The sequence below is a fragment of the Protopterus annectens genome, chromosome 7.part0 (assembly GCF_019279795.1).
Source record: "Protopterus annectens isolate FY-2018-M chromosome 7.part0, PAN1.0, whole genome shotgun sequence".
NCBI classification, from domain to species: domain Eukaryota; kingdom Metazoa; phylum Chordata; order Ceratodontiformes; family Protopteridae; genus Protopterus; species Protopterus annectens.
The window spans coordinates 1,163,155,763-1,163,181,163 of record NC_056739.1 but is presented as its reverse complement, the minus strand read 5'-3'; the positions used below and the strand labels follow the sequence as shown (position 1 = coordinate 1,163,181,163).

The 25,401-nt window shown below is 35.6% G+C and overlaps 1 protein-coding gene across 3 annotated transcripts in view; it reads left to right on the top strand.

Moving 5' to 3' along the window:
• CCDC33 (coiled-coil domain containing 33) overlaps positions 1 to 25,401 on the top strand; it is a 1,222,712-nt gene that overhangs the window by 1,007,142 nt on the left and 190,169 nt on the right. For all 3 annotated transcript variants that reach the window (XM_044077752.1, XM_044077755.1, XM_044077753.1), the window contains exon 10: positions 23,841 to 24,036. In XM_044077752.1, coding sequence (XP_043933687.1) covers positions 23,841 to 24,036 — 196 coding nt within the window. The remainder of the gene's footprint in view (positions 1 to 23,840; positions 24,037 to 25,401) is intronic.

The following is a 25,401-nucleotide window of genomic DNA, read 5'->3' as shown; positions in this document are numbered from 1 at the left end:
AAGGCCGAGTGGGGTTCCTGGGTTTGGGAGGGTGGTCTGTAGCAGGCTATGAACTGGAAGGCAGTTTTACCCACTGTTAGTTGCACATTTGAATCCATGATTCCTGATGCTTTGCTGTATGGGCACATGTGCTTATCTGTGGACTTTGCAACAGTATGACACTGACACCTCACATGTGCATTTAATGCAGTACTCCATTTCACATTTAAATGTTATTTAGTAGGTTATACAGCAAAAAAATGTTCATAAACTGATTTCACATGGAAAGTGCTGCAGTGGGACTCGAACCTGGAATGCCTGCTCATAAGGTGAATGCTCTGCCCACTACACTATTGATAAACTGCTTCATTTGCATATATCTTCCTTGTTATTCTCTTCAGCTATTTAAGCTGCATTAACCATAGCTAAGCGATGGGCACACCCGCGCACCTACGGTTAGCTTTAATCAGAGTTTTAATTAAAAAAAAGGGGTTTATTCATTTTATTTGTATTTACTTGCTGTTGTACATGAGGGGGTATGTTGGTGGGGATACGCGGACACCTTTGAGCGGTCTCGCTAATTTCTTAGGCCTTTCTGCTGTTCTGCATTGCAGGGGCGTGTATATTCTGAGAGCTCTGATCTCAGACATGCCCCCCCCCCTGCACTCTTACACTCCCCGTGTAGGATTAGGAGATCAGGCTGCACACCTCATTAATATGCATGGCGCGCTGCCGTCCTGCTCCTAAACGGACACTTCCGTGCAGGACTAAGCTAGTCCTGCACGGGAGATTAGTAAATCCAGGGAAAGGTCTTTGGTGATGGTAGTTGGGTACATAACACAGGAATGTCTGAAGTTTGGATGATAGTTTCATGGAGAAGTTGTACACAAACGTGTTTGATAATTTATTAGTAATGTCTTTAGGGTATGAGTAAGAGGCATCGTTATGGAAACGTTTAGAACAATGTTGTGAATTATTTACTAATTTTCTAATGTAGCTAAGAAAAAAACTTGTAATTATCTTTGCCTCATTTCCTAGTCTGAGCTCACGGGTCCTTTACTGGACTTTATGACTGCCTTCTATTTCTTACTGAGGTATTTTATATTATCTACCCTACATGATAACTTCAGTAGTTTCATCCTTCTGCCATACAGTTTTTTTATATCAACTGACCACCAGGGTGTTTTTTTTTTTTTTTAATTTGCCATTAGAATTGTTTCTAGTAGGGATTGTCAGGTCAATGCATTTGCCTATGTGGGCATAAAGGTCCTTAGTGTATGTGGCTGCATATCCCAGATCAGCTGTGGAGTTTGTTTTTCTGGGTGAATTTAGAAATTCTGTCATATAATTGTAAAAATTGGGTGTTCTGATGAAGTCAGCATTACTGAGCTGACGAAAAGCACTTAAATAAATACGTTTACCATCTGCTTTCCTACGCCCTGGTTTTGTTTTATTAGTTGTTTTTTCGCATTGTGGTTTACTTATATAATTGTAAAATGTTTGCTTTTTTCAAGTCTCTAAACAAGATGGTGTTGGTTAACAAAGTAGATGATATTTTAAGAATAAAGGTTACCTGTTGGTGGTCTGACATTAATGATGAATCGAGCATATAGGCTGCAACTAAGTTTGTGAGAATCGGGTCAAGAATGTTCTTACCCCTGGTGGGATCCAAGTTAATCCAGGGAGTTCAAGAAGCATTGGGCTTATTCTTTGCTGGTAGTGTAGTTACTCCAATCTATGGAGAGAGTTGAAGCTGAAAAGGGTTAATAAGTCATTCTTGTAGGGATATTTTCAAAGAGTACAAGAACATTTTTTGTCATCATGTGATGCCAATAACAAGCTATAAGTTGGAAGTCTTATTTCCCTAAGGTAAGCTAGAGTTCTATGAACTCACTGGAAGGAGGGTTTCTGTATCATTCTCATTATATGAACTCTACCTAAAAAAGTCACAATCGGTCAGTGAATGTTTTGTGCTGTATGCAGAAACCCTTGAATGAGTGGTGTAGATTGTCCTTTGAAATGCAGATTGGGTTGTTAATCATTTCATTCCAAGAAGAGACAAACTGGGTCCCCATAAATTGGCATCAACTATATCATTAGTTGTTGAACCCAGTTATGTTTTCCTTGAATCTACACATCATTCTCGATAAAAGGAGAAAAATCACTCAGAACCAAAGTCTTACACTTGACTGAAGCTGTGTGGCAAGCTCCAGCATATCCTAGTGCATGTCCTTCAAGCGTTTGCATACCAGGTCATTTACTCTGTCACGGACTACTATCATGTCATAGTCATACTTGCTGGTGGAGATGATTTTGAGAACCCTTGCTAAGTTTGTAATCTTGGCTCCGGAGAGGCAGATAATGGTAACCCTGTCCTTCTTCAGCTTGTTAAGCATGCAGTCTGTGTATCTAATTACAGTCACTAATTACTAAGATGTTTCAAAAGCAGGTTTAAGCATACTAGAAGTAGAAATGTTTATGTTGTTGGGGACATGTTGATCAGGGGGTACATTTAATAGGTGTATTTGAGAGGTTTCACTTATGCCTAATATTAAACGTTCTGGCATCAGCATATAACAGTTTTGTGTTGTCTATATGAGTTTGCTGAATTTGTATGGGTGAGGGTATGACAGAGTAATACTTACTGCATTCCTTGGACTGGGAGTGGGACGCCTCCAAATTTGCTAGATATTTACATCTCTCACAGATGGAATCAACTAGGCTGGTTCTTGCATTGCTTTAGAAAACCAAATGCTGGAAGGTTGGCAATGTAAAGGGAGCTGGTTTGCTATCTGCATGATGCCTGGTGCTATTGTTGACAAAACCCTGAAGGAGGATAAGGAAGGGGCTGTGGGAGATTAATGAGCTTTATTGACTATATTGAACCCCACAGCCAGAGTAGCACACCTGGTCGCAGATTAGTACAAATCAGTGCAGTAAGGCTTGGCCCAGAGCATGATAATGCCTTGTGCATGGGAAATAAAGGAAGTTATTTTTGTACTAATAAAAGGACAGTTTTGACTTGGGCACACTATCCACTATTCATCTTCAGGTGGGGTGGCAATGCACTCAGTTCAGCTAAACACAGTAAAAAGCAAGCAAAAAAGCAAGAGTATCCATGATAAAAGCCTATAAATGTGAGTCAATAATGCTCCACTACCTATAAACAGCAGCAATTAAACTAGTCTTGGTAGAATAACACTGTTTTCTTCAAGATGGCCCCCAGGCCATGCCACAACAGGCTGCTTCCAAGGATATGTTTTAAGCAGCTCCCTACTGAAATGTCAACATTTGAAATAAGTGCTAAAAAAAAAAAATGACAAACCGGAAATCGCTCTTTTCCTTAAAATTTCCTTTGGCAGGGGGGAAAGCCCCCCCAAAAAAACTTATATATACCAACTCCAAGATTCTCATACCTCAGAGAAAAGGGAATATTGAGAGAAATGACATCTGGGACTTGGTATATACAAGTCTGATCTTTCTGCCATTCAATCTCCAACTTTGAGAGTTCTCTTCCAGCAGGTCTTGAAATTTGAAATGGTTACTGTTTAAAACAGTAATTATGTGAAATAAAACAGATAAAACAGAATGAAGATAAGTAGCAAAACAACTTTAAGTGCAATGCAAAAATGAAATTTTGAGTGTGTTGATGTAGCAGAAATCCCGCAAAAACATGTTGTAAGTTCCTTAGTGAGTATACACATGCACAGTACTCTGCAGTCTTACTGGAAAGACAGTAAGACTGCACCGCTCATCACACTGCGGAGCAAGCAAAACAAGCAAGTGAATAAATCAATGAGAGATAGCTATAAATCTGAGCCAGTAGTGCTTAACTGTGTAATAATTAGCTATGTAGAAATAGTATCAATTAAACCACTCACTGTGCAAGATGGCGCCTACTCAATGCCAGAACAGACTGCTACCAAGATAAGTTTTAAACAGTACTTGAGTGAAATGAAACAGGTTAAATGAAGATGGCACAAGTAGAAAAACAAATTTAAGTGCAATACAAAATACAAAAAATAAGCTCTCCTGTGTCTTTTGATGTAGCAGAAGTACAGCAAAAAAACACTTTATAAGTTCATTAGTGAGTGCACATAGGCACATCTCTCCGCAATATTCAGCCAATTAATGTGCTTTTGTTTTTTTTTCTTTTAGGTTAAAACTGCATAACCCATAGAGAATTGCCAAGATTACTTCATACTACACTAATACTGTCATTTTCCCAAAGAAAGTAAAACAAATGGTTGCCATGTTGTTTTGCTCTCATTTAGTAATGGTGCCAGTGTCTCAACAGGAAGCACAGTTGTCCTTGATGCTTGGAAAATCAGAAGGCTGTGGTTTCTATCCCCTTATCAAGCAGTTTAAATGATGTCTTAATATGGACATTATGGTGTATCAAGGGGGCTGCTGTACTCCTGCTGTGCTATCCTTTGTATGTAATATTAAACTGAGTGTCCAAGCTACTGTGGACAGGGGCTATGGAACTTGGATCCACTCCACAGCCCTCTACCAAATTATCTTTTATCTAAAATTCTCCTATCTATTAGCCATCAAGGTACCACCTATCAGTTCACACCACTCATATGAAATAGATTAAAATGTAAGAAAGGCACACAAATGATGATCATCATCACCGTCAGTCTCCTTTTTCTCATTTTCTATATGAGGTCAGGGTACATCAACTGTCACCATTTTTCTCTCATTTCAGTGCTCTTTCTTACCACCTTCAACAGTCATGCCCAGTTAATGCTGGTCTTCTTTCACACATTCCATTCATCTCTTTGCTGGATGTTCTTGTTTCCTCTTGCCTTCTTCACAACTCTCCCACATCATCTTATAGGTTTATAGGTTGGTACTAGGTTATCGGCCCTAGGGCCTATGCAAGCCTAGCCATAACAATTCCCTGGCTATTTCTTCCCACAGTATTTACTTCCCTGGACCCCTGACATGATCCCTGGGGTGAATTTCCTATCTCCCATCCAATTATCAAGGTTCCTTCTGAAGAGGGCCAAAGAGGCACTCTGCTTGACATGTATGGGTAGTCTATTCCAGAGTCAGGGGAGTCTCTGGGTCAGGAACCTATCCCTCCAGCATGTTTTGTTCATTGTGATGACAAAGTTTAGATCCCTGGAGCATGTGTCTCTGAGGTATTGGGATTTCTTTAAGTGTAGCATGTCCAACAGCTCTGGGTTTGACATGGCCTTGTATGTTAAGCAGAGATTGCCTCTGAGTAGATGATATGCGACAGAGTATAGGTGGAGTTTTTTTAGACGGTCAGCATAAGGCATCTGCTTTAGGCCTGTGATTCATTTAGTGAGGTATTGCTGCGGCATTTCCAGTTGTTGCAGATGTCTTGAGAGGTACATACCAAATGGGGCATTGTATTCTATAATGGGTCTAATGAGAGATGAGTACAGTGGGACAATGATCTCCTTTTTTCTGGATGAAATGCCCATAGTGTAAGGTGTGCCACATAGAAGGATTCCCTGACTGTTGTGATGATGTGGTTATCGAAGGTGAGACCACTGTCCACCTCTGTCCCTAAGTCTCTTATCACACTCTCGGTGTTTAGTGTACTGCCACTTATGTGGTAATTCACAGGTACATATTTTTTCTCAAAGGGGATAACTATACATTTCTTGGCATTGAGCTTGAGCCCATGGCTCTGGCACCAAGCATCTGTTTCTGTAAAACCCTTTTGTAGAATATCCACATAATTTGGGGATTCAATAATGGCTCCCAGTTTGCAGTCCTCTGCAAACTTTGTTAGCCAGAGTCCCTTAGTGTTGGCCTGTACTTCAGAGATGTAGATGTCAAACAAGCGTGGTCCCAGGACTGAACCTTGAGGTACTCCACTTGTCACTTGTCTGGAGCTGGATTTGGAGTTGGCTACTTTTACAGTGTGGGTTCTGTCAGTAAGCCAGTTGGCAACCCATCGAGTGACATAGGGATTAATGTCCAGCTTAGTAAGTTTATCTATGATTCCAGGGGGGGGGTGTCAAAGGCCTTGGTGAGGTCCAGATAGGCTGTGTGGACCACCTTACCCCCTTCCACGGCTCTGGAGACTGATTCAAAGAAGTCAACCAGGTTCAGGAGACAAGATCGGCCGTTCATGAACCCAAACTGCATGGGATCCAGTGTTTGAAGGTTGCCAATGTCTTTGTTTATAAGTTCCATGATAATACGTTCCATATCAGGCTCATCAGACTGATGTGGCGGTAGTTCCCTGGATCCAAGGTGGATCCCCCCTTGTGGAGTGGGATAACTATAGTTGTGCACCACTCAGTGGGCACGAAGCCTGAGGTCAGGCTATGATTAAACATGGCACTTAGGTGAGGTGCCAGTTCATTTTGTAGTTCATGTAGTACACAGCCTGGGATGTTGTCTGGTCCCATGGATGCTGTATTCTTATCTTTGGAGAGTGCATTTTTTACCTGTTTGGCTGTTATTCCTGGAATTTGGCAATCTTTCGGTATTGAGATGGGCCCTTTAGGGGTTGTGAGGGGGGTGAAGTTTGCACTGAATTGATCTGCCAGGATATTGGCAATATCCTTGGGATCAGTATATTTAATGCCATTCTGTTGTAGCTCAGAGCAGATCTGAGCATTGCCATTTAGATTCTTGACATAGCTATAGAATGCCTTGTGGTTGTCTTTGGAATCTTTGGCAATTTTATTTTCATAACTAGCTTTGGAGGATTTTATGAGGGATCTCAGCTTCTTACTGAGGCTGGTTAGGGAGTTTTTGGCATCCTGGGATTTTCCTCTTTTCTGCAACAGTTTCTTCCTTTTGTTGTAAAGTTTGTTTATGGCAAGGGACCACCATCTTCACCAAATCATCTTTGACTTTCCTGCATATGTGCCTGAACCACTGTAATCTATCTGTTCTCTTTTACCTTCTCAGCAATTGGAGCAAATTTGCCTTCAGTGCTGATATTTCTGTTTCTTTATCTGCTCTCACAGTGTGCATCATACCACTTATCTCAAGTATTTCATCTCCATCGCCTTTAGCTTCCTCAACTGCTCTGCCGTCACTGCCCAGGTTTGTTATGAGTCCTATCAGGAGCCATTTCTCTGCTAAATAACCCAACAACTTGATCTATCATGACCTCATCTGAGCTTACTGCTTTCCCTGACTTCATTTTCCTTATTGTTGTTCTTACTAACAGGGTGAGTTATTCTTCCTTTTTCACTGTAGGTTGTGCATGGGTCAATATAACTTCTGTGAGATTTTCTTAATTCAGAAGTCGCTGTACATACTGTTTCTGTCTGCCTTTTAAAGTCCTGTGACTTTTTGACAGATTGTTGCTGGAATCCCTTATAAATTGAGTCTGATGATTATCTTCTTTATATCTATGTCTTTGCCTGTGACAGTTTCCTTCTGCCATCTGCTGAGTCATTTTCCAGAAGTTAGTAGAGTGCCTCCGATGCCTTGTTATTCACAAGTACCTTTTCATTCCTTATACCTCCTTACTTTCCCTTCTTCAATTATTTCCTTCTATCAAGTTCTTTTCCTTGACTTTCTCTCTAAATATACCAAAAGCCTGTTCTCCCTCACTTCATATTGCAGTTCATGTTTGTCTTAGACTAACTTAGCTTTAATTTCTTTACAACTGTCTAAAAGTTCTCAAAATATTAAATGACTGTCATGTAACTTGTATCCATTCTTAACCAATGTTTTTATATTTAAAATGGAAAAAGTGTACAATTGATTGCTAGGAACAGAATTATTGCATGTAAAGGGTATGCCACCTGCGATACCAATGGTGTCATTTATTTAGTGTTATGCAAGGCTTGTAATGGATTTTATGTGGGCAAAACTGAGAGAAAGCTCCGTAGAGGAATATATGAGCATTTATATGAAATTAAAAGTATGAATTGCAACAATGATCTATATAAGCACAGTATTAAGTGTAATAGTGCTTCCTATACTTTTTTTGTCCTGGAGGTGATATCCAAGAGCAAAAGAGGGAGGCCTTGGGAGCTTAACACTGAGTATACTGAATTATTTTGGCAGATTGTGTTAGAGGCCAATAAATTCATGGGTATTAATGTGCTTTAACTTGTTCTTGGATTTGGTTTTCTTTGGAGCATTAAACTGTGCTTTTAACTTATAAGGTGCTGGTCATTCTTCCAGAGTGCCTTTTTTTGCTTATTTGTGGTTGGTTTCTTGTTGGCACCTAGTTCTCTCATCTTTTCATTTTTTTATATTTTGTCTAATTTGTTATAGCTATTTAAGCTGCAGATGTTTTTGTTTTATTTTTGAATATTGTAAAAGTAGTGTTCTTAAAATGTTTTGTAATAATTTGGACTTTTTCTCCCTGGGCCACCACTGAAAATGGGCTTCTACCCTCATGAATTTTCCTGGTAATACAATCTCAAATAAATAAATAAATAAATAAATATTGCAACTGCCATCTTTGGCTCTTTTTTTACTCAACAAGTATTTCTTCTTAGCCTGGGCAATCTTTTCTATCTCCCATGTTTTCCTGTACTCCTTCCTTCTTTTGATAACTTCCTGGACTTCTGCAATCTACCACCGGCTTTCCTTATGTACCTTAGTTTTATAGCTGGCTTGGTGAAATACCTGTTCTATAGTCATCACATTTACTCCTTTGAGATACTGCCATTCCCCTTTGACTCCAAAATCTTGTGTATGTTGAGCTTTAAGCTTTATTTGACCACTGCTTGCTGCTAATTGTGGCCACCAGTAGTTTATGCTATAGCCCACCTATTTTATTCAAGATGACTTTGCAATTGCTGATTCTACCCTGATGCCCTTTCCTTACCAGGAGGATGTCTACCTGAGTTGCATGTTGGCCACTCTTGTATGTGATCTTTGGTTTGTTTCTCTTGCAGAACCATGTTTTTGCCACCATCAAGCCTTTTGCCATACAGAAATCTAGAATGACCTCTCCCTTGTATTGCTTTTTGCCTCATTTATATAAAACCAGGTAGTCTTCATATACTGTTCTTTCTGCTCCTATATGAGCATTAAGGTCTCCCCATTTCTGACACAAATTTACATTGTCCAACTTTATCTAATAAGTCCTGCAACTGCTGTCTGAATGCACAGTTTAACTCAATATGACATCCCTGCCATGAGGTATTGGTAGAGATTATAAGTACTTCCCGCTCTTTACATTGAAGTCTGATTCCATGAGTCATGAGCTCCATGAGTTAACTCTGATAACATCCCTCACAATCTTCAGAAGACTGTACTGTGCCAGAATTCCCACACCATTTTAGTCAGTCCAAAATCTTCTGTAGTTCCTTTCTCAGGGTTTGCATTACCCACTCATTCATAGTTTAAAATACCCATCTGATGAGGCAGTGGAGCCCTTTGTCCACATGGTATTCCACAATAGAGAATACACGCTGTCTCACTACTAAATATGTCCCAAAACTTTTTTTAAGAATTATTTTATTAATTTAGTATATTTACAATATATAAACAGAAAGGAAGAAAGTCAACATTATATACTGTTATATAGTGTTAATAATACATTGAATCATCAAGGTAATCTTATCCAGTTAACACATTGAGAGTCTTGGTATTTCAGCTGCAACATTTTAAGGCTATCACAACTGCTAAAAGTCTTAGTATGATCTATTGATTTTGTCCTGATCACTTCTTTTTGTAGTTTTACATAGTATTGCTGTTAAATTTAAACATTATTTGAAAGTAGGAATTGAATTTGATTTCCATTTTTTGTAATAAGTTTTCTAGCTACTGCCAGGAAACTCCAGAACACTTTTGGTTGTTTGGCTTTTACAGATAAAGGAAGTGGAACATTTGTTAGTATTAGTGATCTAGTTAAAGAACAAATATCAGCTTATAACCCCTTAAAAACATACTTATCTCTTCCCAATATACATTTAATTTTTCACAGTCCATAAACATATCCAATCATGTGTCCAGATTGAAGAAGTCATTTTATTAAACTTATAGATTTTTATAGGGAGTAACAGACATTCTAAGTATATATTTCTACATAAAAACTTTCCAGTATAAACTTGAAGTTTAACTAACTGATTTAAGTAGCAACATGTTATTCTTACCATCTATTGGGTCACTCAATCCACTATTATCTAAAAAGTTACAAAATTTTACATCAAGATTATTATTATTATTATTTATTTGTTTATTTATTTATAATGAACATATGTAACTTGGACAAGCTTCTTTTGTAGGTCACTTTATCCTTGATGATAGCATTCATATATTCCTATAATGAGGGAATAATGTACTGTTCCTCTTTACCCATATTATCTACAAATTCATTTATTAACTGATTAATAGATTCATTCAACTTATAATATTTCATTAGATATTCTGATGACTTAGCTTTTCCTTTTTCAAAGCAATCAGATCATAATACTAATCCATTCCTTTTTAGTAAATTCATTTTAAAATTGTTTTGAGTTTCCTTAAATCTAGAGGTGTGTGCAATGGGAAAGAACAAAAAAAAAGAGCTTTAAAAATGTATTTCTCAACTGTTTTAAGAATTGATTTCATATACGCAGCGTCTAAAGACTGAAATGAATTTCCTTCTAAGGTAAATATTATCAACCAGATCAAAGAATTGTTACATATTTCTAATTTATCACATTTGATAAACTCATAAGAATGTAGTAAAATCTGTTCCTGAATGGTTTTCCACTGACTAGTGTAAGTTGAGTCTAGCCAGAGTATAATATAGTTAAAATCAGTAGCAATAAAATATGATTCAACATCTGAGAAGCTAATATCACCATACTCCCATAATCCTATATTTTTTATTTATTTATTTTTATTTTACATTTGTTGACAGGGCTAGTCCAGCTGGATACAATTCCATTTTCAGCAGAGGCCCGGGGAGAAAAGCTCCTCGAGAGTACAGAACAATATTTTACTTAAATCAAAAAATAAAACAATTCCAAGTTTAACAGGTGGAAGTACCATATGAAGTTAAGCTATTTTATGCATGAAAGATCATATTGGAGTAAGTAGTTTAGTAAATAAGGAAATATGTTCAGTTCACAACACATTTGATTGTAGTATCTTATGTTAAGTATATAAGTTAATATAGTAGGGAGACTGTGAGTCATATTTTGATATAGAAAGAGAGTCCAATCAATTGAAAGGCCAGTTATAAATATGGTTTTCATTAGGCAGTTAGATTATACAGTAATTAAGACTTGTAACTTAGTGAAAAGAAGACGTGAGAGGTTAGTCTGGGTTCAGACAGGTGCACAACCAATGTGATTTGAGGTAGGTTTTAAGCCTGATTTTAAATTGTGTTAGTGAAGGTAGGGAGGTCAGGTCGCTGGGGAGAGAGTTCCAGGTTTTACCCATGGTATTAGAGAACAGAGAGTCTCCTGCCTTATTGGAGGTTGTCCGTATTTGTACTAGTATTTTGCTAGATGAGCGTAGGGTCTTAAGGTTGCTGTAGGGGGTGATAAGGTTGGTAAGAATTGGTGTGTTGTTAGGCTGATACAGGATTTTATAGGCAAATGTTAATTGTTTAAATAGAAGTAGATTAGGTAACTCTAGCCAACCTAGTTTTTGATAATTAATACAGTGATGGGTCCTAAATGTAGAGCTTGTCGCAAATCTCGCAATATTGTTGTAGGAGACAGCCAGTTTGTTCATGTTGTTTTTTGAGAGGTTAGTATATTTAGGGGAGGCATAGAGGAGGGTAGAGATTAAGTGGGTCTGGGCAATAGTAGATCTTGCTAGTGGGGTAAGAAAGGATTTGATTCTATAGAGGGAGCCTAGTTTTTTGTTGACTGTTTTTATGGTATTGTTAATGTGGCCTTCAAAGTTAAGGTTATTGTCAATTAGAACCCCTAGGAGTTTTGTGGTCGGGTCGGGGGATATCATGGTTCCATTGTTAGATGTGACAGTAAAGTGTAAATTTCTTTAAGGAATTTTTGGCTTTTTGGAAGTTATTAAATGCAATATGCGTATAATCTTGGGTAATATAATAATTTTAATAAGTACTAATCTATCTCCAAATGTAAAACAAAAAAGTTTATTCCATTTTTTAACAAGAAGTAATATTTCTTCAATTATTTTTTTCAAATTTAATATTTATAATCTTATTAATATCTTGATAGATTTTATTCCTAAGTATTTATATTTATATTTGTCTTCATAGGTTCATAGGTTGGTACTAGGTTATCGGCCCTAGGGCCTATACAAGCCTAGCCATAACAATTCCCTGGCTATTTCTTCCCACACTATTTTCTTCCTGGACCCCTGTCTACAGGGTGACACACTTACTATCTAGTAACTGATTTAATACTAAAGTTTCAGTTTTATTATTATTAAATTTCAGCAGCAATACTTCTTGAAACTTCATCTGAATAATTCAAATCTCTTATAGTTTCTTAAAGCTGTATTTTAGACTGACAATCCTTGTTAATTAAGAGTCCATCAAATGTTTTCATTGCTTCTTATAGTATCAGCTAAGGGTTTGATAAATAGTAGAGGAGACAAGGGACACCCTTGCTTTGTGCCTTTGTTTAAAGTGAATCCTGGAGAAATGTAAGATCCAATTTTAACATATGCTGAGGAGTGTCTCTCTTGATGTGTAAGCTAATTAGGGCCAATTTCTTGTTCATTCCTTTTGCTAAATCTAAGATAGGTACTACCCTTTTTATATTATATGTTAATCTATTGACTATAAATCCTGTTTGATCTTTATGAATTAATCTACTATATCTCTTCATCCTGTAGCGAAGATGGAAGTAAATATTTTATAGTCTACATTTTATAAAGAAATAGGCCTATATGAGGAAACTTACTTATTATCCTTTCCTTGTTTAAGTATAGGTGAGATTACAGAAAACTTCCATGAGGGAGGAATGATTTTGTCACTCTGAATTATCCTGAAAATGTCACTCAGTAATTCTAAAATACTCAACTTCTATTAAATAGGTTTATTTAACAGAGCTATTTGTTGGTCATTAAGTTTATTAGTAATTTTTTCTTTAAATACTTGTCAATTTTGTAATCATCAGGATTATTATTTTTATCTTTATTAAGATTCTCATGCATTTTTTTAAACTGTTAAGCATTTCCTCTATGTCTGAAGCAAGCTTATTAGTATGAGGATTTTGGATATTATTGATTTGTGTCTTTTTGCTTAACATCTTACTTCTATTAACTAATCAATGTAGATTTTTAGAAGTCATCACATAACTGTGCAGTTTTATTTTTTTAGAGCTATCTCCACTTTGTGCATTAAAAATGTTTATTTTGTCATTAATTGTTAACAACTTCAGTATTAACTAATTTCTTTGTTGTTCAAACATCACTTTGTGCATTTCGTCTTGTATTTCTAGCAATTCTTTATCCCACTCTTTCATTTTTATTACTAGCCCATTTTCCCATTCTATCTTTAATATGCATTTTGAAGGATTCCCATAGTATGACACTACTAATCTGACCATCATTATTCAAAGATGAACAATTCTCGATTTTTTTACTGTAAGAAAACTCTTAAATTGTTTAAATTTCATCATATATAGTGGGATTCTGTAAATCTTATATTTCATTGTATCCATTAATAAATTAATATTTAGTGTATTATGATTAGATAAAGGACAAGGAATAATTCACTTTAAGTAAATCTGTAGAGACATAAATCCTATAAATTCTAGTTTGCATCCTGTGCAGAGAAGAATAATGAGTAAAGAGCAATGACTTTTCTTCTTCTTCTTTTACTATTAAATCAACTAAATTATTATTACTAATCCATCTGTTTAGTGCTTTAGCTGATGCCAGAATTTTAGCTTTCTTCTGTTAACTTGTATCTTATGTAGTAGATATGTAGTTAAAATCCCCTGCTAGAATTAAACTACCCCTTGAATGACTTTGTAGTATGTTTAAATGATCTTTAGGCCACTCTTGCACCTTTCCCAGTGATCCAGTAAAACAGCTAATTGATAGAGTTTACCATTATATTTAATTGTTACAAATGTATACATTTATTTGGGATGATTAATGGACTCCATGACCTTAAGCATTACAGTAGATTTTCCCCAAAGTACACTGCTCCTCTCCTCTTTTTGTTAAAAGATGCTGAAGATAACATTTTGTAACCTAAGTTATTTAAATATTGTATATCTTTATCTGTCACATGAGGCTCTTGCAAAAATAATGTCTTATCTATTTAATTTTAGATATCTCATTAATGATTTCATTTTGTTGTCATTATTTAATTCAATAGATAATAGATTAAAACTATCCATACCTTGCATTTAAAATGATTGCTTTTAAAAGATAATATGACACATTTATCCACCATATTAATTTAATTGTATATAAGACTCTAATGCATTCCTCCAACACTATCTTAACATTCCACATTTTTTGAATTCTTCCTTTCTATAAACTAAACTATTAAAACTTGTAAATAATAAAAACAAGTCTACAGCTGTAACTGTATATATTACTAATAAAACAGAACCTACCATGGATATCAAAGTTCCTAGTTTGTCTTTTGAATATACAAACTACTATACTAGCTCTCTAACCACCAATACCTAAAAATGCATCAAAAGACTAGCCAAAAGCTACTGTGGCATACAAATAATATAATATTATGTATAAGTAATAAGTGACTATTAATTTAGTTATATATTTTGCTGTTTTAAAGTATTACTACATAAAAGTTTAATCATCATCTTCTATTAATCACACATATTAAATAATCCAACAAATAATGTACCGCATACCTATTTATGTAATAGTAGTATAAATTATCCATTAAATATTCTTAAATTACTTGCTCATTCAACATTATTACAACTAAATCTCTAAATAATTAAGTAGAACAAAGTGGGATCTGAAGAGATAAGGATATCTATAAACTTACAGGTGAAGGTAATCTTATCATACAAAACTATTATACAAAAATAAATCAATGCACTTATATATTCATTATGCTAAAATATATACACATATTTTATAGATCTAATAAAAGCTCTGAATTAATATTAAAAGTACACTTGTCTGTATGTCAAAAATTGTGTAACACTTGTAATATGATAAATATCAAAATATTTAAAAATCCTTTAGCATGATAAATGAATTCATTAAAAATTTGTAAATTACTGAGGTCAAAGAGAATGCCTTGCTATTTCTATGGAGTAAAAAAAAATATTTGTAGTGTGCTTTATATTCAAAAGTGACAATGTGCTTACTTCAAACCCCATTCTCCCTTCTTGAGCTCAAACATATTGAAAACTCAACAGATAATGTATGATGGACAGAATATAGCTGACTAAGTAGAATAAATATAATACCAAAAAATAAAGCAGTTGCTGTGAACGACAAAAGTAAATTTAATGAACAACAACAGGAGTATATTCAAACAGTAAGTGCTTTCACTAAATAATTTGCTTCTTCAGACCAAATAAAGTTAAATCAAACTGAATATAAAAATCTCTAAAAACACAAATGAACCAATCAAAAAACAGAACTAGCATCACATGTTTCATTCATTCAGAAAAACAATAAGCCATATCACTAACACAGCTGATTTTAAAGGGGGACACATCTTAAAACCTCCTAGCAGTTACATAGTATCATTTCCTTAACCCTCATTGTCGAAGAGCAGGTATTAAACAGACCTTGCCATTAAGCCCCTTAAATTTATCAGCTTGAAGATCTAGTATCCAGTATAATTCCTTACATTCAGTTTTATTAGGAATATCCCCATCCTGCCATCTTCATATAATAGTTCTTCTACTAAAAAATTAAATACATGCTCATTATTTGCATCTAAAACATGTTTAGCTAGTGGATTGGTTTCTTTGTCCGATCTGATATCCCTCAAATGTGCCTTTACTCTGTCCATTAACACACAATTGGTTTTGCCAATATAAAAACTACTGCAAAGCTTGCACTGAGCATGGTAAACTAAATTCATAGATTTACAATTAGCCACAATATTGAAAATATATATCTGCTGGGTATCTGGATGTATAAAAAAATCTACCACTATTGATAAAATTACAAATGCTACAATTACAATGCAGAACAGTGACCACTGCATTACTAACATATTGCTGCCTCCTATTGTAGCATACCAACCTTTTTAATGACTTCTTATTCCTAAATCTATAGTTTGGCTTATTCCCTATAAATGTATTAATGTTGCTGTCAGAAGCCAATATATGCCAATTTTTGTTAATGGTGTCACACACAGGTTTAATATTACCCATATAACATAATGAAATAGGAATGCCATTAAGTGTCAGTGTTGAATCCTTTATAATTAAATCATCTGTAATCTGAGCAGAAAAATATGGTCTAGCTCTGTTTCTACATAATTCATTAATATCTTGCAGAGTATCATCTAGTTCTTTGCCATCATACCCTTTCAACATAAATTCCTGTTTCATATTCTCAAGTTCCTGAATAATATTCTCTTTATTATTTAACCTGGATAATCTCATGTCATGCCCCTTTATAATGTTATGAAAGGTATACAAAGGATGTAAACTTTGTCTGTGTAAGTCTTGATTCTTATAGCAAGGTTTATGATAATGTTTTGTGACAATATTCTGAAAATTACTACATAACAATCATACATCAAAAAAGTCTATAGTTTCATAGAACATATTGACAGTAAACTTAAAAAGAGAAGTAATATTTAAAAAATCCTTTAGCTTAATAAACTAATTCATCAAAAGTATATACATTACTGAGGTTTAAGAAAATACCTTGCCATTTCTATGGAGTCAAAAAAAAAAGATTTGTAGTATGCATTGTATTCAGAAGTTACAATGTGCTTAATTCAAATCCCATTCTCCCTTCCTGAGTTCAAACATATTGAAAAAATCTACTGTACTTTCTATGAAAATGGATGCACTGATTCAGCAATATAACACTCAGATTTCAGCTCTGATTTATGAAATGAATTATTTCAGTCAGTATTAATGAATCTAATGACATACAATATGCAAAAAAGCTTCAAAGTTCACACGACCAAGCTTCATATTTCAGATTTCAGGATGTTTTCAAATATTTTTGTATGATTCTCTATGTAAATTGTATGAAATCTTGTACACTCACATTTCTGCCATATGCAGGCATATGTAATACATATCTTTCTTATAAACAGTTTATTACTTAAATATACTTTTCTGTCTTATTTCCCCAATAATATTCTACCTTATTCTATGTAACTTTTATTTCTAAAAATCTACCATTACAGAGCTATTTAATGATCAGCTCCATATTAGTGATTGCAGTGTGTGTATGCATTTCTTAACGTAGTGATACTGCTCTTTTATAAATCTTACATAGGAGATATTTCATTCCTTGTGCATATGCATATTATTTAGAAGACATTTACTCTTCTTATTAATTATAGTATTACAAGCAATCTTGATTATATATAAAAGAACTCCAGCTTGCTTAATCTGAATGTACATTTTTAGCCATTGTAAACTGGTGTTGTCATCTAAGCTTCACATCCTAACATTAGACTTTGATTACTGCATGTGAAAATGACAGCTCACAGCGCACAGCAGATGCTAACTTCCTCTGTAAGTTTCTCATTTTTCTTAATTCTTTTAAACTATTCTAATCAGTAACAAACATCTAACTTTATTTCTTTCCATTAATATGTATAGTTAGAGTTAATAACATTACAGCATTAGCAACTAACGTTCAACAAAATGTAAGTAAATTATATGTCAGCAACATCTCAATATAAAACATTACTATAGCTTCTGATTTACCAAATCTTCACTTCTAAGAAAATAAAAATGTATGTTATTTTGAGTAGAATTCTTGCATATTTATTTGAAAAAAAAAAGAAAAAAAAATGTTCCTTTCTGTTTTCACAGACATCAGTGGTGAACTTTGACCTAGAATTTCTTCAAAACAGTTCAACGCAGTATGCAAGGCAAGCAAGAATCCATCATTCTGACACAGCTGGAACATTCTTTTGTTCTCAAGCTTTTTAAGTGTTAATTGTTTCATAAACAACCTGTGAAAGGAATGTGTTACACAAGAACAAAGCAAACAAAATCCCAGCACTTTATCACTCCTAATTAGCATATTACTTAGATTTGGCATTCAGTTAACACAGCAATGCACATACAAAGCAAAGCTGAACAAATAAAATAACCTTCTTAACTTATATAGTTTTAAAGTTACCAGTTCTATTGTTTATAATAGAATGGCATTCGCTTACAGGAAGTACTTATTTACCACTTAGAAATACACTTATAAGTTTAGTTAAATTAAATGTATTAAGTCTTTCACGGTAAATACAGCAAAAAACTAAAACTAACCATTTAATTTCCTCATCATGAAAGTATTTTAACTTAAAATATAAATATATGAATGCATACTTACATATGTTTTGAAGCTTAACTTTCAGTGCAAACCTTTTATTTAAAGGGTAAACTATTTTTTCAGAAAGTAAAAGTCATGCAGTAAGAGAATAAAAGTCACTTGATTTTTAAGCTTTTTTAATTTTTGGAGCAGTCTTCCAGGAATTCAGCTCACTCTGTCTCTTGAGGGATATACTGTTCCATTTTATTTCCTCGGTATTATTAAGGTTTTTATTGTTAACAAAAGTGGATGCCTCCTCCAGTGGGTCAAATATTTTATTTCATTCAGAAAGAAATAATTTGATCTTTGCAGTGAACACCAACATGGCTTTAATATTGTTCTTATTAAGTTCCTTGATCAGTGGTAAACAGGATTTTATTTTACTCATTACTTTACTGGAATAATCATTATCAAATCTGACTCTGTTTACCTATTTTAATAGGTGGCTGGACCATGCTGTTTTTAATATTTCATCTTTTTCTTAGCTAGGCTTGCATTTAACTATATAACTTAAAAACACTAGGCAAAGAATACTAAACTTAGAACAAAAAATTTTGCACAATGACTCAAATCCCCAGTAAAGAACCACACAAAAGTGCTCATGGGGATCTATGTGTCCTTTCCATTCCAAAAGATAAACTTTCATGTAGATTTAATGTTTTAATATAGCCAGGTTGTTAAGAAGTCTATTATATTGTCTCGCTCAGCTTTTCAGGTATACCACACATTGTAATGTTATTTCATCTCGGTCTGTTTTCTAAATCATCAGCTTTATCTATGATCCAGTTATTTTGCTTTAAAGGAAGTTCAGTCTGAGACGCACTTTCATTTATTTTCCCTTCATTATCATTTAAAGCTTCTTCCATACAGCTGATTGTGCACTTTGCTGTTTCATAAGAATTTCTAAATGTTCCATCTTCTTTATGGTCTCTCCTTTGAAACTTTGTATTTTGGTATCCAGTTTGTCCATTTTAAGTAATACATCCTGTATACTAGATAATATTGACTGAATGTCTTTTTAACTCAATAACACTGAATACCACTTCTTGAGTTGCTTATGTTAAAGTCTCTTCTCTCTCAACCAAGCAATTGAAATTCAGACTTGAAAATTACAGCTTTTGAAGAACTTTAAGCTATAAATATTTTTTCTATTAATTAATAAAATTAGCTAACACGTTTCTCCAAATTTTAATTTTTTTGATTATATTTTCTGTCAGAGAAAAGTTTTCAGTCACAGAGCTCAGTTACTTATCTCATTTAGCCATCTTGGCCATGCCCACCCCCCGCCCCCTGGTCCCCAAACTTCTGTAGTACTACCCAGATCTCCTGAACTTGGGTAGATGATAGCTGCTATGAAAATGCTACTTCATCCACTGAAATGTTAGACTGAGCCTCACTGAGATGATCTATCACAAGATTCCCCTCCAGATCCTCATGTAACTCACTTCAGATCATGAGTACCAGTGTCTGTCTATCATAGTATGGCTTCATCATCATGTTAAGCTGGCAGAGTTTGTGCTTCAGTTTCTTGTCTGACAACTCAATCACATAGTTAATATAAATTACCTTTCTTACAGTACTAAAAGAACTCTCCATGCTGCCTGCAGTTTATTATAATAAACAAGAACTAATTTGCAGGCCATCTCAAAGCCCTATCCCCATACTTGGTCTCCTACAGACTGCTGTAAGGTGATCTATACCTAAACTACAATGTATCCTCTGATCTCACACTGACACATTTGTTGCACGCCTGCAAAACAAATAGCATGAGAAATACTCATTCTAAGGACCTAAACTTTATCTGCATAATACACAGAATATGTTGGAGTGACAGATATGTGCCACACACATTATCCCTTTTCTGGAACAGGCTTCCCTCTGTATGAAGAAAAGCTCATCCCTAACCATATTCAAATTTCATTTGGACCAATGGATTGGAAATCACAAATTTAACCCTGGTCTGGCACCTATATCCCTAATGGACAGGGCCAGCCTGTGAATTCATGATGTTAAAAGCCTGTATTGTAAATGTAACATTTCCTCAGATATTGACATATATCAACAATGTTTTGGTAAATTTGGGGTAAGCTTGGCTAGGCTTAAAATGGTTATTGGACCTGTACCAAATTAACCATCTATGAACCTATAAGAATATGCACTATTACTTTCTACTCTGTAGAATACTCTCTGTCCCTGACTGTCCAGTCATATTAGACCTTTTGCTACTATTGTGTTCTGTTCTGTGTGTGCTTATCAACTCCTAAGCCTGATTATCAAGATTAAGACATATTCCACAAAAGACTGCTTGTGGGAATAACAGTCATTCTCCCACTCATCAGGAAATAAATTTAGGGGACCATCACCCTGCGTCCATTCAGCAGTTCAAAGAGTATAAAGTCTGTGGATTTGTGACAAGCTCTCTGTATGCAAAGAGAAGATGGGGCAGGCACATTTCTCACTCTCACTTGAGCTGATCTTTGAATGCTGCCAAGATGCTGTTTAGTGTAGCATTATACCTCTGTACAAGACCATTGGTCTGGGGATAGTAAGGAGTATTTAATTGCTTTTCCCCACAATACTTCCACAAAGAGGCCAGTAGGTCTGACATGAAGTTGACACCTCTACCTGTCAGTATACCTCTTTGGGAAGTCTGCACTCCTGAAAATTTCTAACAGAATACTTGCAACCTTCTGTTCCTCAATATGGGACAGAGACACTGCCTCGAGTTATCGAGTAGCATATTCCTCCACCAACAGATTATATTCTTCCCTGTGGAGTTTGGGGTACTAAGACATACAATGTCCTTAGCTACTCTATGAAATGCCTCAGTAATAAGCAAAGGCCTCAAACCAGCTTTGTTTATCTCCTGTCTTATTAGCCCTCTGGCACTACTCAGATGTCTTGCAGTGCTACATCATATCTTTTGCAGTACTTGGTCAATAGAAATTCTGCATTGGCCTGTTTTGTATGCTTTATGCCCATGTTGCCAGAAAAAAGAATATTGTAGTACTTGGCCAGAAGTGTCCAACAGTAGACCCGCGGTACTGTCACCTGCTGTATTACTTCTCTCTGTACTCCTCCTTTATGATCCATTCTTTGTACAGTAAACCTCTGTACCAATATTAGGACCCCCCTGACCTTGGGAATCAGGAATCTCCTTGGCAACCTCTCTCAGATTTTGTAAAGTAGGGTCTGAGAGCCTGTCTTAACTCATTCTGTGTGCCCCCCCCCCCCATCTCCACCTCCAAAGTAAGTCTGGCATCTTGACAATAGTGCCATAAATTCAGGATTGTTACTACCACCTAACATAGCAACTGAAATAGCATCTTTCAAGGGAAATCCAGTGCTTTTCAACAGCAGTGGCTCATATCCAGGCTTGCTGTTACTAACTACCCCCTGAAATGGCCACATCACCAGCCTTTGTTGGAATGGTGGACTCTGTTTGCCCCAACCCCCACTGCCTTCTGCATTTGCCTGCCTCTATGCCTGGCTATGTGTAACCACATATACACAAGGTACTGCATTACCATAATAATTTCCCATTACAGCATCTGATGGGATATCATCAAATGCTGCCACCTGCATGTGCACCTTACCTTCCTTCCAAATCCATGAAAACTCTGGTCATTGGTAAATGAAAAAGTATCCATCCCAGTGGCCTAATTGGAATTAACTTTCCGGTCAAGTGTGGCTCTTTTGTAACCAATGCAGGCTTACCTACTATGTCTGAGGCTGTATTTCTATTGGCAGCAGTGTCTTCCTCTCCACCGTGATAGGGTGCAGACCCTTGTGTAACTGCAGTGCATCAGTTAAATATGGACAATCCATCACTGTTATAGTACAACCTCTTCTTGCTGCCTCCCATATAATGTCTGTTCTCCATTGTGTCTTATGTGTTTTATTTGGTTACATTGAATTCTGTTGAAATGCAGTGTTACAAAACTGCCCTGTCCTTTACTGCAGATGCCCTGAATGTTCATATATTTAACCCTGTTCTTTACATATGTTAAAAATGACCTGTGATATCATTGTCACAGAACAATGTTCCTTACCTTTGATGTTTTCAGCTCTGCACTAACTGCAGATCACATGACAAAATGGGTTCACCTTTTTATAGAGGATTAAGAAGTGGTTATGATCTGCCTCCTTATTATGTCATCCAAAAGGCACTGTCTGAGGCACTGTTCTTGAGACAGAAAGGCGATTGAATGTGCTTCAGTCAAAAAGGTTTTATACATCACACCACCCTACCTCAAAGAGTGTAACTGAGAGAGGACTTTAAACCATCTTGGCCTCCCTGTCTTGATCAGGTATTAAATATATGTGCAAATAGCCATAGCTAGATGACTTTTAAGTTTCAAACTTCATCACAGGCTCTCTCCTTTTCTTATTTTATGAGACCATCTTTGTTATTACAGGAGCCATTCTCCTTATGTACTGGCATTTACGAGTTTGATTTTGGAGATCTTCCCACAGCAGAACTTGACATATTGGTGGCCATGTGCTCCAAAATTACATGCTGTGCCTCAGAGCACACCCACATCTGTTTTTCATTAAGTGTCATAACAGTCTTTAGTAGAGCAAGTGTAGCTTGATCTAAAACAGCATTACATAAAGACACACAAGTCAAGATATTCCAAAACTTGATTTTCCTTAAAAATCATAGGAAGCTTTTAATGTTTTCAGAGGGTTTTTTTGTTGTTGTTATTCTGAAACATAAAGACTGAGACACTGGCCATCAGGTACTTGGCAGCTTATGTATGAAATGAGTTTCTAGCCATGGTTCATAAACAGTTATTTAACCTTTTAGGGGAAGCGCAAAACAATCACTTAATGTTAATCATTGCTGCTTTGTTGTTATCAGGTCAGAGAAGAGATTTTTTTTTTCTTCAGGGTTGCATTTTTTATGTATAGCTACTGGTACTCTAGTTTCTTTCTTCTTTTTTTTTTTTGCTATGTTTTGCAATGTGCACACCATCCAACTGTATGCATGATAGAAGTTAATGTCTGCACTTGCATTATTTTTAGCACTTTAACTTTTAATAATGTAAATATGTATTTTTTTATAATGCCAAAACCACAAAATACACACTAGTCCACTCTCACTAGGTAAAATTGCAAGTATTCTATTTTGTTAAGTTTCTAAGTCCAACATACAGTTTAATAAAATACAGTACTTGAACTTTTATCTGGTATGAGTGGGCTAGCACATTTTGTGTATGTATTTCCCCCTTTTACATGCTTGTGTGTGTTTCAAGGTTATTTTATTTTCATAATATAAAATTACGTTAATTCAAGGTCAACCTAATGAAGAAAGGAACATATTTGGTGAGACAACAGCTTACTTAATTAACATACAAGTAAATTTAGCTAGAAAATTCAGCACAGGCCTATGTAAATAATTCTAGTCAGAGCTGAGAAGAGCATTAAACGGTATGTTTGCCTGACAGATTTTTAACATTTTCTGTGTTTTTCCATTGAGTTTAAAATCAACTAGTATGAAATTTCATTTCCAGGAGCTGGAAAATTACCGGGCTGCTATGCAGAAGATGGCAGAAGATATCATCTCTCTACGGCAACACCTCAGCAGCCTTGAGTCTGAAAATAGCAAGTTGAGAAGTGAACTGAGTTTACACGAGGATGTGGGCCGAACACTACTGGAGGACACAGACATTGATGTAATGACAAAGGCTGAAATAGCTGACAGAATAGGTACTAAAAACTTGATCCAGCTTCTATTTTATTGCTTCAACTTTTCTGTTAGCCCTCTTAATCTACCAACCCAGAAACAAGGTTTCTTTCATTAAAGTGGAGCTGAGCATAAAGTAAGGCATTTATTGTAGGTACTCCCTTACTTCTCACACTGATTTTTGTTTCATATTGTTTTTCTATATTTGTTTTTTTTTATGTAGTCAGTTACACTTATGAAAGCATATTGCCATTTTTGAGAGAATATGCTGCATAAAGGAAATTATATACTCAAAACACTCTGATGAACTGGCAAAGTAGCTAATGAGAATAACTGTTCATTTGCTGGTCATCATTCAGCTCCCAGTACCAGTCCAGATTAAAAAAATAGCCTTTTGCCTGTTATATTTTATATCATATTTCTCTGCTCACATTTCCTATGTGTGAAACAAATATTATGAAGTGTTTAAGTTTAAAGATAAAGATTATACATTAGCACTGTACACTGGCATCTGCTTTTGTCAGCACATCAGTGGCACTGATATGCCGCATCATAGGATTAAAACAACTACTGTATAAACTTCTTTCAGTTGTAAAGGGTGAAACTGTCAATCTGTAAAGCTACTTTTATACAGGTTAATGAAGATGCCACATTTAACAATGGCATAGTAATATTTGTAAAAGTATTTTTGTCAGTTTTAAATAAGATTTGCTTTGTCTAGCTCATTTTATGAAAATGGCCATTGTCAGTACATATTTAACATGCCTACTGCATAGGTATAATTATTTCTTCACTTTTTTCCTCACAGTAGCAACAAAGATTCACTCTTGCATATGTACACAGTGTGCGCGCGCACACACACACACACACACACACACACACACACACACACACACACACACTTTTATTGGTCCATTTTCTAGTTCATGTCTGATATGTTTAATAAAACTACAGTAATCTTTAGTTTATTTATTTATTTGAGGCAAACAAAAGTCAGGAATTAGTATGCACTGCTACTAATCCTTAGAGGTGACACAGTAGTACAGCAGTTATATCTGAGCTGCCTTTCATGCAAAGTTTGCATGTGCTCCATGTCCACATAGGTTTAAGCTGAGATTGACGGTTTCCTCTTTTGTCCCAGAGACATTCTAATAGCTGAGCTGGTGAAACTCTGTGTTGCCCATAGTTAGGTGTACTTGTTTGTGTTGATGTGGGGGAGGTGTGTGCATCTAGGACTGGTTTCATGCCTTGTGCTTAAGGCTTTGTGGGATAGGTTCCTGCTCCCCCACATATCTGAGTAGTGAGTAGTGGAAAATTAGTGAAGAATAAATTTCTCACTTTGGAGACAGAACCTAAAGGCTTGCTTTGCTGCTAGCAATATTGGCATA